Source organism: Juglans microcarpa x Juglans regia, chromosome 3D, assembly GCF_004785595.1.
Source record: "Juglans microcarpa x Juglans regia isolate MS1-56 chromosome 3D, Jm3101_v1.0, whole genome shotgun sequence".
Taxonomy (NCBI): domain Eukaryota; kingdom Viridiplantae; phylum Streptophyta; class Magnoliopsida; order Fagales; family Juglandaceae; genus Juglans; species Juglans microcarpa x Juglans regia.
Genome location: NC_054598.1, coordinates 35775371 through 35788910, shown reverse-complemented (window position 1 = coordinate 35788910; position 13540 = coordinate 35775371). Strand labels below are relative to the sequence as shown.

The following is a 13540-nucleotide window of genomic DNA, read 5'->3' as shown; positions in this document are numbered from 1 at the left end:
TTATTTTTTTCTACTGATTTCTTTTATTTTTTTTTACTCTCACAAATATTGACCAGACGTACTTTCGCCGATTCTGATTAATTAGTACTTTTAAGATAAAACTTCTAATTAATATATATATATTAATTTATGGTTGTTTAGCATTAATTATTAATATTAATGTAATATTCATGACCTGATTTTCAATTGAAGTTTCCAGTCGTTAATGTGATTTATATTTTCTTTTCTTTTTTGTCAAACCAGGATTCTACATGACTACCATAGAATTACTTCAGGCTATGGGTATGCTTTCTATACCAGAAAATGGAGGATATATAGATGGAATTGGATTGCATGTGTTAAGCTTAATTAATTTGTGATAATACAAGCTGGCCGCCAGGGTATAACCTTGTGCTAGCTTGGCATTATTGGGTTAGCTAGGACCGTTAGGTCCTATTATATATTGATCGTTTTTGATAGATCTCAGAAACAATGAAGAAAATTATAATTAAATGGCAAGTCTCAAATTAATTTCTGAAGAATTTAGTAGCATTTCCACCTCTTGAATAAAAATCTTCCTTTATATATTCCCATTTCAGATTGCTTATAATATCACATTCTCGCTAGTTAAATTAAGTAATTGATATTAATCTTTTTTCTCAACAGCTTCTCAAGTAATTCCTCAAGTTGCATTGTCGACCTACAAAAGAATTCTTTTCATCTTCTTTAATTTTTTTAACAGATCATATATAAATAATTCCGTAAGCTACAAAAGAAGCTAGGAAAATAGTTTAAAACGTACCCGCAGATAAAATATATGAACATATTAATTTGTGTAGGATATTGCAAGGCAGTAATTAACTAGTTGTGAATTGTAACTATATTTCAACCAAAACAAAACGGTGACGATACTTAAGGAAATTAACAATAAAAGTGTTTTGATGATCTTATAGTTTTTTTTTTCTCATAATATATTGTACTTTGGTGTTTTCTTTCATATAGTACCATGGCATGGGGCAGCAACTGTATTAGGCACTCCATTTGTTGTTGCGTTTTTGATATATAAATGGCGAAGGAGGCATTTGTCAATGTATGATGCCATTGAAGAATTTCTTCAAAACCACAATAACCTTATGACAATAAGGTACTCTTTCTCGGAAATTAAGAAGATGACAAAAAATTTTAAGGAAAAATTGGGTGAAGGAGGCTATGGAACAGTATTTAAAGGAACTCTTCGAAGCGGACGTCATGTAGTTGTAAAAATGTTAGGCAAGTCGAAAGCAAACGGACAAGAATTTACCAATGAAGTGGCAACCATTGGAAGGATTCATCATGTTAATGTAGTTCAACTAATTGGCTTTTGCTTTCATGGATCAAAGCGTGCTCTTGTATACGAGTTCATGCCACATGGGTCTCTAAACAAATACATTTTTTCCTCGGAAGGAAGTATCCTCCTAAGCTGTGAGAAAACATATAATATTGCTCTAGGGGTGGCTCGTGGAATTGAATATTTACATCGAGGATGTGACATGCAAATTCTGCATTTCGACATCAAACCTCACAACATCCTTCTTGACGAGAATTTTATCCCTAAGGTTTCTGACTTTGGCTTAGCAAAATTGTACCCAATAGAAAACAATACTATTTCTTTGACCGCTGCAAGAGGGACATTGGGATATATGGCTCCTGAGTTGTTCTACAAAAACATTGGAAGTATTTCATACAAGGCAGATGTTTATAGTTTTGGAATGCTCCTGATGGAAATGGTGGGCAAAAGAAAGAACTTGAATGCTTTTGCAGAACATTCAAGCCAGATTTACTTTCCAACCTGGGTGTATGATCAATTCAACAATGAAAAAGACATTGAAATAGGATATGCCACAGAAGAAGAAAAGGAAATGACCATGAAGATGATCATTGTTGCTTTGTGGTGTATACAGACAAACCCTAGTAACCGTCCTTCAATGAACAAAGTTATAGAAATGCTTGAAGGAGAAGTTGAACACTTACAAATCCCTCCGAAGCCTCCCCTATCATCGCCAGAGAGAGTGACAAAAGATTGTGAAAACAATTCAAGCCAAACTTGGACGTCAACGCAATCAGGTGAATGTACTTAGTAAAGGAAAAGCTAGCACCCAAGTTTGATAGGGACTACTATCTTCTCATGTTTGGTTGTATAAAAGATATTTCATATTCATATATAACCTGTTATGATATTTCGCACACTTAACCAGTAAATATTTAACTTTCATTTTGTGAACTTATGATGCTATTCTTCAGTACTTGCATGAAACCTTTTTGTCTTTTTGTTTTTTTTTTTTTAACTTTGGTATAATATTGGATTGGAACAGTTTTTAGCTCTTGAAAGCCTCAATTAATTAACCAATCAAGAAACCATTTTTTAAAAGCTTCAATAGATAGAATGTCGATATACCGGTAACTTATGATTAAGTCTTAAATTAAAAAATATCTCAAACTTATAGCTTTTAATTAAAATTAAAAGATTGAAAAACATAAACAAGGACTAGTTCTTTTTGATACAGCTAGCTCCCAAAACGTGGCCTTTGGAAGTGCTCTACGTAGTAACATATATACACTGCCTATCTAGTGATCATCTTAGATGTTCAAAATTCATGTGAAAGAGCACAAATTGGCAAGTAATTTTATACCATCGAGAGAAAATGATAGGTAGGAGAGAGATTATGAGTTTCTGAAAAGAAAAGAAAAACTCACAGTACTTATAATTTTGTTGATGATATAGCTAACCAACACATGATCATACTCTTGTATGTGTTACTTTGCCGTGTTTATGTCATGCCATGGAGCTGGGTGGTGTGAGCTTTTTTATTTTTTCTCATTTTCAATGTCGAGTTCTGTTCCTATCTTAATTTTGTGATTTTTGATTTGTATATTGTCTCGTTATAACTTTTGGTTTATCAATTATGACCCATTTCTTATGGTTTGATTTCTCTAATCTCAAGATAATCTTTTAGCCCAGCCGCCTACATATACAGTGGCAGCAAATGAATCTAACTAGGAGATGGGTGAGGGAGGGTTGATACCTTCTCATGGGAGTGGGGGACAGGGAAGGGGTGTTTGCCTTAATTTACTGGGTAGTGTTGTGAAAACGATGACTAGACAAAATAAAACGAACATAAGCAAATCAATCACAATTAGTACATATACTAACTAGTATTTAGTACATATAAATCAATCACAAACGATAATAGTTACGACCCCTAGATATGTATTAGTACATATATACTAACTAGTATTTAGTGGTCAATGTATACATACATGTGTGATACTATAAATATATAATTATTAACACTTCTACTAGTATAATATCCAACATAATTTATAGACTTTTGTATAAGAATATGCTATATATATATATATACACACACATATATGCTCTCCATATAAAATAATTGTATAGAGTTAATATATATATTTTACAACATATAATTAAGGATTTAAAAGTTGGTGGCGGAATCGGTCAGCAAAAAACTCTACCTCGACTCCGATTCCGATTGAATTTAACATAAGAAATCCTATTTGATTTTTGCACTGCCCTACAACTAACAATGAAAGCAGGGAATTACCCTTGAGGTGATTAAATGTGGTGGGCATATTAGCAACCTATCACAGCTCGGCACTACCAATAATTGTGAGAGTCAATGGAGAAATAAGGATACACAAAATTCTTGGAGAAAAAAGGGTGAAGACTCTCACAATCTAGCCTCAATTAGTGGAGAGAAGTTCAGATCAAGCCAAGATCTCTGAACTTCTCGCCAGTAATTGAGGCTAGATTGTGAGAGTCTTTATCTTTTTTTTTTTTTCAAGAATCTCGTGTATCCTTATTTTTCCATTGACTCTCACAATTGTTGGTAGTGCTGAGCTGTGATAGGTTGCTAACAGGGCAAACACCTATTACGATTAATTGTGGGCCAACAATATGCGGGGTTATTGTTGACCAAGACCAACGTACAAGAGAGGTTTTGAAAGAGGTTTGGGAAGATCATTTTCACCGCAAAAGAGGTTTTGAAACGGCAATGTATGTTATCGCAGTAAAATATAATAAATAATTTAATTATTTAAAATTTTAAAATAAAATAATATTAAAAAATAATATTTTAATTTTCATTTTAATTTCCTATCGAAAGTCCAAACCTCCCCACACTAAAATATACGTTCTCCTGTCTTTGAATTTTGCATCAAATGATGACAAAACACTAGTAAATGTCGGTGTCATATCAAAGTGCAAAATAGTTTTTGTAAAACTTGTTTGTAGACGTAGCATTCCTCAAATTTGTGATTTACCCGCCCCTATATTTACGTTATAATAATTTCGTTTGCAACTGTGAGTCTGTGACCGGCCTAGCTTATATCAAAATCCTCTCTCTCTCTCTCTTTCTCTCAACTGTGAGTCTGGTCATCATGATTACTTCTCCTACCCCCTCAAACTTTTTGCCTTGAGATATATCATGGTGATGACTAGACTATTGGAAATATTTTTAACATAATATATATTATTTATTATTAATAATATGTTGAAATTTATTTTTAAAAGTTATGAATTATTTTAAAAAAAGAGAAATTATAGAAAGTTTATAAGCAATTTATAAGCTATTGCTTATGGTTATAATGTTTTGAATTTGCATTACACGTCAAATTAGATATTTTGCTTGGTGGTATAGAACACTTGAATTGATGAAGTGGGTAGAGGTTCGAAACACAATAAAGGAATCTTTTTAAGGTTTATTGTGGAAAATAGACCAGAACATAGTCGCCCATGCATTTGGGCGTGCGGCCCAGCAGTGTGCCAGCTCGAGTGTTAAGACCCAATAAAAAATCACCCTAGGACATGGTCCTAGGCATGCATGGGTAACCAAGAGCGGGCCACTATTGGGGTCAAGCCTATCCTTGGAGGACTTCCCTAGGGTCTTGTGCATGCCCTAGGAAGATTGCAAGACTGACACGGGTCAATTAGAACATGAGTCACAGTTGCCCACTTGACTGTGCCATGGTTTAGCCTTGACAGCCCCTTGACACTGCCGCTGACATGCCATGACAGCCACTTGACACTATCGTTGACATGCCTTGACAGCCCCGTAGCACATGCCTTGACACTGCCACTGACCTGCCATGACATGCCCTTGACAGCGCTGGGTGAGACTAGTGACAGTGTTAGGGACCTTGGTCAAGTCCCTAAACACTATGTTCTCCACGCCAATGGTAGTCTTGTGATGACCGAAACCTTGTTCCTCTCTTGCTTGGTTCTTGAGCAATGGTGGTCAAGGTGACCACTTGGGTATGGTGAGATTAGGCGTTTAGGCTAAGATGAGTGTATGAAATGGGGGAAAAGGTCAAAGAATTGTATGAGGTACAATGGAGGAAGGGCGCACGACACTAGAGTGGGCTAGGGTTGGCGCCACTTGGATGATAGGATTTAGGGTTTGGAAGGTGAGTGATGGAAGGCTAGGGTTTAGGTTTAGTGTTTTGGAGTGGGGCGGCTAGGGTTGGTCGAGTATGGCTAGTGAGAGATTTTAGGAAAGTTTCCTAAAATCTTGGAAGTAAATGGGAAATGGATATGGCCGGCTATATGGAATAAGGTGTTCAATTAGGGTTCCTAAAATGTAGGAACACTAATTTGGCAAGTGTGATGGACGGCTAGGTCAAATCCAAATAAGGCAAGTGTTGCCAAAATTTGAATTTGAATTCAAGTGGGAAGAGTGTTTTGGCTAGGGCAAAAGATGATGCAAATGAGTTATGAAAAGTTGACTAACACAAGTGTTGGTCGACTTCTAGGGTTTATGGATTTGGAAGAGCAAAAATATGAAGAACCCTAAAGAACAATGAAGAACACTCAAGAACTAAAGTAAATACTTATGAACTTAAATGAACAAAAGCACAAACAATAATAATCCAATACTTGATTCACGAATTGCACAAGAATTGAATAAATCTCATATATTGATAAACTCAACTTGAATTCACGAATTGCACTAAGTTGCAAATAACAAGATGAATGAATCAAACTTATTCAAAGAATTGCAAAGTGTGATTCTTTCTTTGGGATTCACAAATTTCACCCAAAAAGCCTAAGTGCAATGGCACCGGTTTGTGATCTCTCAAACAAAAGTCTTCCTTCTAGGAATTTGCCAAAACATTCTAAATCAAATGAAAGATGTCCTATTTATAAGCAATATAAATTGGAAACCCCCAATAGGTTCCTTGAAAATAAATAAATAAATAAAATAAAATAAATAAAATAAATAACATGATTGTGGTCATGGACCAAGGCTAGCCGTGGCATGCATGGCCCATGGTGGGCTAAGTTGGTGCATGGTGGTCTTTAGGCTGGTCCTTGGTTAGGTGGTGCGGCATGGCTTGCTGATGGTGAGCCATGGTGGTGCACGGCATGGCCCAAGCTGGTGGCCTAGGTGCTGAGGCTGTAGGGCATGGGCTGGAGCCATGCGCTAGATGGCATACCTGGTGGGCATGCCATTGACCTGCTCTGCAAGGCACGGGCTAGAGCCGTGTGCTGGATGGCATGCCGTGAGGCATGCCACTAACCTCGCTGGTGTGCTGCAGGGCTGGACATGTGTGCGCGCACACACACTGGGTGGGCTGGAAGTGCCGCGCATGGCCTTGCGGCACATGGGCGCGCGCAAGGGCCACGCGGCCCATCAAGCTGTGCATGGGCCTGCGCACTGAGACTCCCAAGCGTGAGCAGCATGCTGCTGCTTCCAATGCCGCGCGCATGCGTTGGCGGTCCAATGTTGCGCGCATGAGCGTACGGTGCATGCCTGCGCGCATGGGTGTACGCGTTTCTGCGCATGGCTGCGCGAGTGGGCACACTCTCACTAGCCTCGCTAGCCTACATGCTAGGCGCCCCATGTGTGCTAACGCGTAGGCGAAGGCATGCATGCATGGTGGGGGCCCCGTGCATGTCACCCCACGAGCCAAGGCATGCTTATGGGCTAGCCAAGGTACTTGTCCCCACCATGACTAGGGCATGTGTGGCATCTCTAGAGGCAATTTGACGTGGGGGTCTAACAGACAGCCTTGCATGCGAGGTGCCCAACGCGCGCAAGCCCACACAGGGCATGCCAGCAGTGCGCAGCAATAGCAGCGCACAGAACCGCACGCGCATGCCCAGCGTGCGTAGGCTAGCACCCAGGCCCTTCCTGGGCCATGCCATGCCAGCCACACGCTAGCCATGCCCATGGCCATGCCGTGGGCCAGCTTAGGCCATCAAGGACCAATGTCGTGGACCCCCATGGGTCCCACGCTACTATCACTTATTTTTATTTATTTATTTTATTTTTCAAGGGACCAATTAGGGTTTCTACTTTGTAAGCTCTATAAATAGGACCTTAGGCATTTAGTTTACATCTTTTAAGCCTTTGAAAAATTCTCTAAGTGGGTATACTTGTTCTTGAGATCACCCTTTTGGTACTAGACACTTGGGCTACTTGGGTGCAATTAGTGAATCCCTAGTAAGGAATCATCATTTTGCAATTTGTGAATATGTGTGATTCAATTTATCTTGTTCTTGCAACTTGGCGCAATTCGTGAATCCAAGTTGTGTTATCTTTGTTATTTTCAAGTTTATCAATCTATGAGATTTATTTCAACTATTGTGCAATCTGTGAATCAGTAGTTGAAGTGTTATCTTGTTCATCCATTATCTTCATTGTTCTTATTTTCCATCTTGTTTATCTACACTTTCTTGCATATCTAAATATTCATATAAACCAAAAAGAGTCTTGATATTCTTTTGTTGAGTCTATTCATCTTTGTGCATTCTTGACTTGGTAGCGAAGTTGTTCATCATTGTGTTCTTGAATGTTTATACGTATTCATCCATATTGCCTCATTTGATCCACCCAAACACTAAGTCTCGCCCATTATTGTGTTTGCCATAGTCCACTTTCCATAAATTACCTAGCCGCCCTCTTCCATAAAACCCTAGTCCATATACTCCACTTTCATATTCGGCTACCACAAAATCTTCATCCAACTAAGCCTTAGCCGACTTACACATTACCCCCACTCACACAAACCCTAACCGTCCATTAAGAGACCTCTTTGGTAATTTCCTTACTTCAAGGAAAGTTGACTCATTCCAATCACATCCCTTAATTCTAAGAACTTCCCTAGAATTACTCAATCTCTCCAATCACTCATCCAATTCCTTAAATCTCTTAACTCCTTCCATAGATTTAGTCAACCAAAAACTCCATCCTCTTACCATATTCAAATCAAAATCCTATCTTCCCTATCTTATCCTAGCCAACCCCTAAAGTTAAGAATTAACCCTTAACTCATTCAAACTCCATCTCATCTACCATATCCAATCCCTCAAATCTCTCATTCACTACAGTCAATCAAGTCAACCAAAGATCCCAATCCTATATTGCCATATTCAAATTCTATCTTCCATCTCCTAATCCCTAAAGTCAAGGAGCAACCCTAGACTCATTCAAACACTTTCCAAACCCTAGCATCTCATCCAAGACTCAAACCCTAGTCCATCTATTCCCAATCTCGAAATCATCCTTAGCCACCACACAAAACTCTAGCTATATTTCACCATACCAACCCTAATTATCATCCAAGTGTCCCCAACATCAAGGGCTACCTTCAAGCCATTCCACTTAGCATCAAACACCCTTATTCATTCCTTAAAACACCCGAACTCATCATCATCTCCACTATTTCATCACTCAAACAATATTCCATTGTTAAAGGCCAAACAAATTGGCAAGGTTATTCGATCATCATCCTCACCAAGGCAAGCTTGTGATCCTTAGTGTTAGGGACAAGACCGAGACCTTAATAGTGAGGCCCGAGGCGCTTGGCACAAAGTTGCTTGCAAATAAAATGCAAAAAACACTGGTTGGTAGTCGAACTTGGGCAAGCCAGATGGAGGGAAGCAACGTGACCGCGTTGGACTAGGTCAAACAATTGTCACTTTGTAACAAGTAGAATAAATATACCTGTTCATATCATATTATAGAAAAATAAAAAGTTACAACTTTTCATTCACATCCTTTGACCCTCTATAAATAAACCCATTGGCCTACGAATTTAAACATAGAATGACAGAAGGAAAGAAGGCAATTTCAAAATTCTTTCTCTCCCAAAAGCTTTTCATTTATTTAAAACTTATCATTAGGATCTATTTATTCTGCAGAAAATAGATTACTAATCTCTTGGTTGAATAGTATAATCTGAGAGTATTCGGGCCTAATTTCGTGTGTGCATAATGCAATTAGAAAAACATAGTTGTTCTGAGCTTCATTATATCTTGGAGATAAACTCGCGTGTAACCTGTTTGCATACTGTTATTGATAGGGCCGAATATTGTCTTATGGAAAGCGACATTGTAATGCGCCTTGAAGCAATCTTTTCTCTCACTAATTTTGTTTTGCAGCCCCTTTTGCACCAACAATCTTAAGATAATATTCGGTTATTAATGGCGCATAGTTTGAGAGAGTTTGCTTCAGATTTTGTAAAACTCGAACGCTTTGATGGAGTCAAATTTTGATGCTGGCAAAAGAAAATGCACATCCTCTTGGTTAGTATCAAAGTGGTGTATGTTCTAACCATTCCTAGGCCGTCTGCAAATGAAGACGAGACAATTGCTCAAAGTTGGGCAAGTATCAAATTGGAACAAGACGACTACATCTGCAGGGACATATTTGCAATGCAATGTCTATGGGACGCACTTGAGACTAAGTATCTTTTAGAAGATGCTACAAGTAAGAAATTTCTGGCTATAAAAATTTTCAATTTTAACATGGTAGATTCTAGGCCTGTTGTTAAACAATTCAATGAGATTATGCATATTCTTAATCAATTCTCTCAACATGAGATAAAAATGGATGAATCCATATCGGTTTCCTCCATTATTGATAAACTTTATCAATCATGGAAAAACTATAAAAGAATTTGAAACATTTAAAACAGGAAATGTCTCTAGAAGAATTAGGCCAACATCTTCAACCCATCTCAACTCATTATTACAATTTTTTTTTTAAAATTTCAATACAAATATAATAAATAATTCAACTTTTTCAAATTTCAAAATAATAATAATATTAAAAAATAATATTCTAACAATATTTTATCATCTCTACTCAACTCAGTCTAACATCCAAATGCAGCCTAAGAGTTAAGATTTTGGAAAACATCACAAAACATTTGGCAAGAGGTCGGTTTTTAAACATTGGTGATAAAGGGTTTTGGATCTCTTTCAAATTATGAGAGGCAGCCCAATTTTTGTTTCCAATGTGGCATAATCAAACATACAAATAGAAGATGCTCAAATCAGGGAACTGGAAGGAAAATAGATGACGGTGTTTAGAATCAGTATGACATTTGGCTAAGGGCAAGCAACCAGTCCAATCAAATTGGAAACCAAAGGAAAATGGAAGAAGTACGGCCAAAGGATATCACTGGCGAATTCCGACAAGGCAGCTCCGGTGAAGTGCTTCTTGGTAATGACAAAAAAGTAAAGGAGTTATATGAAGATGAAATCACAGATTCAGTTACTCAGGATCCCATAAAATTTGGAAGTGATTAGTTGTTAGATGATGTTTTCAGAAATAATTTAAATGGGGGAAGTCAAAGGAATGTTGACCTGTCACAATTGGAAACTAATTAAAAAAAGAAAGATTCTCCAATCATAGATTTTATGGGAGACAATGAAAAAATTTCCTCAAAAACTATCATTTCTATTAGGGAAGGACACTCGATTGACTCCATGCACAACAATAGTCATGTATGTTTTTCTACACCATCCCCAATTCATAAGGCCATTATTATGGGAAATAAAAACATTAGGTAATTGGAAGAGGAGAGCTAGAGGAAGACAAATGAAGGAGACCTATGGCAAAATGGAATCTCCAATGATCCTAGATTCGAATTGCCCTAGGAAGAAGAGAAGTATAGTTGATGAGGAAGAGCACATATTGGTAGCTAAAGAACTAAACAACAAACCTTTGTTGGTGTTAACTAGCAAATTGAATTGGCAGAGGTTTCCTATCAGCCTTGACAACCATTATGAATTTATTATGTTGGAATGGTCGAGGGCTTGGTAACTCTCAGACAGTTCGTGACCTTCACCTTTTGGTGGGAAAAAAGATCCCATGTATGGATTTTCTTGTTGAAACCAAGTGTAAAAGAGAAAGAGTTGAAGCTATTCATAATAAATTGGGGTTGGAAATAGTTTTGTGGTTGATAGTATTGGTAGAAGTGGAGGCATTGTTGTAATAATGTGGAAATAGGAAATACATGCTGAGCTCTATTCATTCTCTCGTCACATCTGTTTGACTATAAAAAATTCGGTTGTGGATAAAAAATGGATGTTGACTGGTTTCTGTGGGAATCCTATAGTAGCAAAAAGGGTGAACAATTGGCAATTGTTGATATTACTTAAACCTAGCAATCAATTACCTTGGATTTGCACGGGGGACGTCAATGAAATTATTTCTCAAGAAAAGAAGTCAGGAGTTGCAACTATGTTATACAAATAAATGGAATTATTTAGAGAAACACTAGACGACTGTGAATTAAGTGACTTGTGATTCAAGGGTTCAAAGTTTACATGGTGTGACAATAGGGAATGTAGGGAGTTCCCTAAAGAGAGATTGGATAGAGTGTTGGGGCATTGTGCTTGGCATCTGCTCTATGCTCTAACATACATACATGTACTCCCAGTCCAAAAATCTAATGATTGCCTTTTGTTTATCTCCTATCACAATCATGAAAGAGACTTCATTCCTAAAAGGAAAGTTTTCCGATATGAGGCCAATTGGACTAGAAAGGAAGATTATAAGGACATTATCAAGCAAGCCTGGGGTCTTCACTAATTGTTCCAATATGGTTTTTGCGACACTTTTTTGTGTCACTATTAAAAACTTTTTGAGACGGATTACTATCGACCATCTAGTGGCGAAAGTGCTCGGACGCCAAAAATTATTTGCAGCAGAATTTTATGTAAAAATTGCTATATGTAGCAGTGATGATATGAACCTGAATAACCCGATACGAATCCAAATGATACGACATGAATTGCTATCTCTGCCAAACACTATCATAAGATTGTGATATTTATGAGGAAAATTGAGTGGGTGGTCAAGATGATTGTAAATTGTAATATTGTACTATTGTATAAGTTACAAATCACAGTATAAATTATACTACAATATGAAATTTGATAAACATAAAAATTAAGTAATATATATATATATATATCATAGTATCAACATGAGTAAAATATTAAATTAATAATTAAATTATCGTTATAATATAAATATATTATTAGAATGATCTATTTATTATATAAAAAGCGTGTTTAGAATGTCCAACTTGGCTTTCAGTCCATATTTTTCGATTATGCGTTAAATCTCCACCAAACGAAGTGAGACGTGGTGCCTTTTTGCTAGTTCATTTCTTCTAATTTTAAAATATGTTTAAGAGTTATTTAAGTTTCAAATTAGATGCCCAAGTTTCGAACACGTTCATCTTGTGCATTTCTACCATATGAAGAGAAGTGCTGCAACCATAAAGAGATTTTATAAAAGTAAATGCATAAATTGATATGACTTCATATAATATGTTAAATTTACTTTACAATAAAAATAGTTTTATAATGTAACGTACTACATTAAACCACATCAATTTGTGAGCTTACTTTTGTAATATTTATTTGTGGATAAAACATTTCGAAGCGATGCCTTCATGCCCCTTTTCCATTCACAGTCTTTCCCTCACCGTTTGAGAACTCTATTTTATAGTTTCCTTGCACTGGCTAACAGGACCTCTTTCAAAACCATACATCAGATCCAAGACAACGTTTAGGCATATATAAACGCTTTCTTTTCGAGGGGACCAAGCATATAATCCATCAATTTCTTCTTCCGCACAAAAGATGTTAGGTGCCAAACTGTAGGTGAAGTAATTCTAATCATGTAAAGGAAGGTCACTTCGAGGGGGCAACCTCCAATGCAAGATCAAATGGTTGGATTTCCAAGTGAATATTCCATTAATCATTGTGGAACTTAATTAAATACAACTAAAAAAAAAAAATCTCTCACTAAGACTAAGGACTACAACCAATTACAATAATGGACTTAATCAGCAAGTAAATAAACCGACTAAATAATCATTTAAGGTAAACGAGTCTTGGTATTTGAGGTTGTGCTCTATTTGGTTGCCGGAAAATGCAGTTGCAGAAATGAAGTTGTGGGATATTATCATCTTTAATATCAATTAAGATCTGTTCACAAAATTGGCATTTTATTCTTTGGGCTGCTGAGAAAATGTAAGTATTATTATTATTATTTTTTTCTCGGCAAGTAAGCATTTATTGATAAACTAACGGATATAAGACACAAGTTCGGTGGGGTGGAAGTCCCCTACAGTCTTCCTAAAACCAACACATATTACAACACAAAAGTAAAAAAAAAAAAAAAAGAGGGTGATTAGAGCCAAAAAATTGACTCCCACCCAATTCGAGAAGATCGCTTGATGACGGTTTTTAAAT

The 13540-nt window shown here is 36.9% G+C and overlaps 1 protein-coding gene across 1 annotated transcript; it reads left to right on the top strand.

The window, feature by feature from the left end:
• Positions 1-92: 92 nt before the first annotated feature.
• LOC121254720 (rust resistance kinase Lr10-like) lies at positions 93-2239 on the top strand. The gene is made up of 2 exons (XM_041154864.1): positions 93-279; positions 978-2239. Exon 2 carries the CDS (start codon positions 1068-1070, stop codon positions 2094-2096), a length of 1029 nt encoding a protein of 342 aa, XP_041010798.1. The 5' UTR covers positions 93-279; positions 978-1067; the 3' UTR covers positions 2097-2239.
• The last annotated feature ends 11301 nt before the right edge of the window (positions 2240-13540 follow it).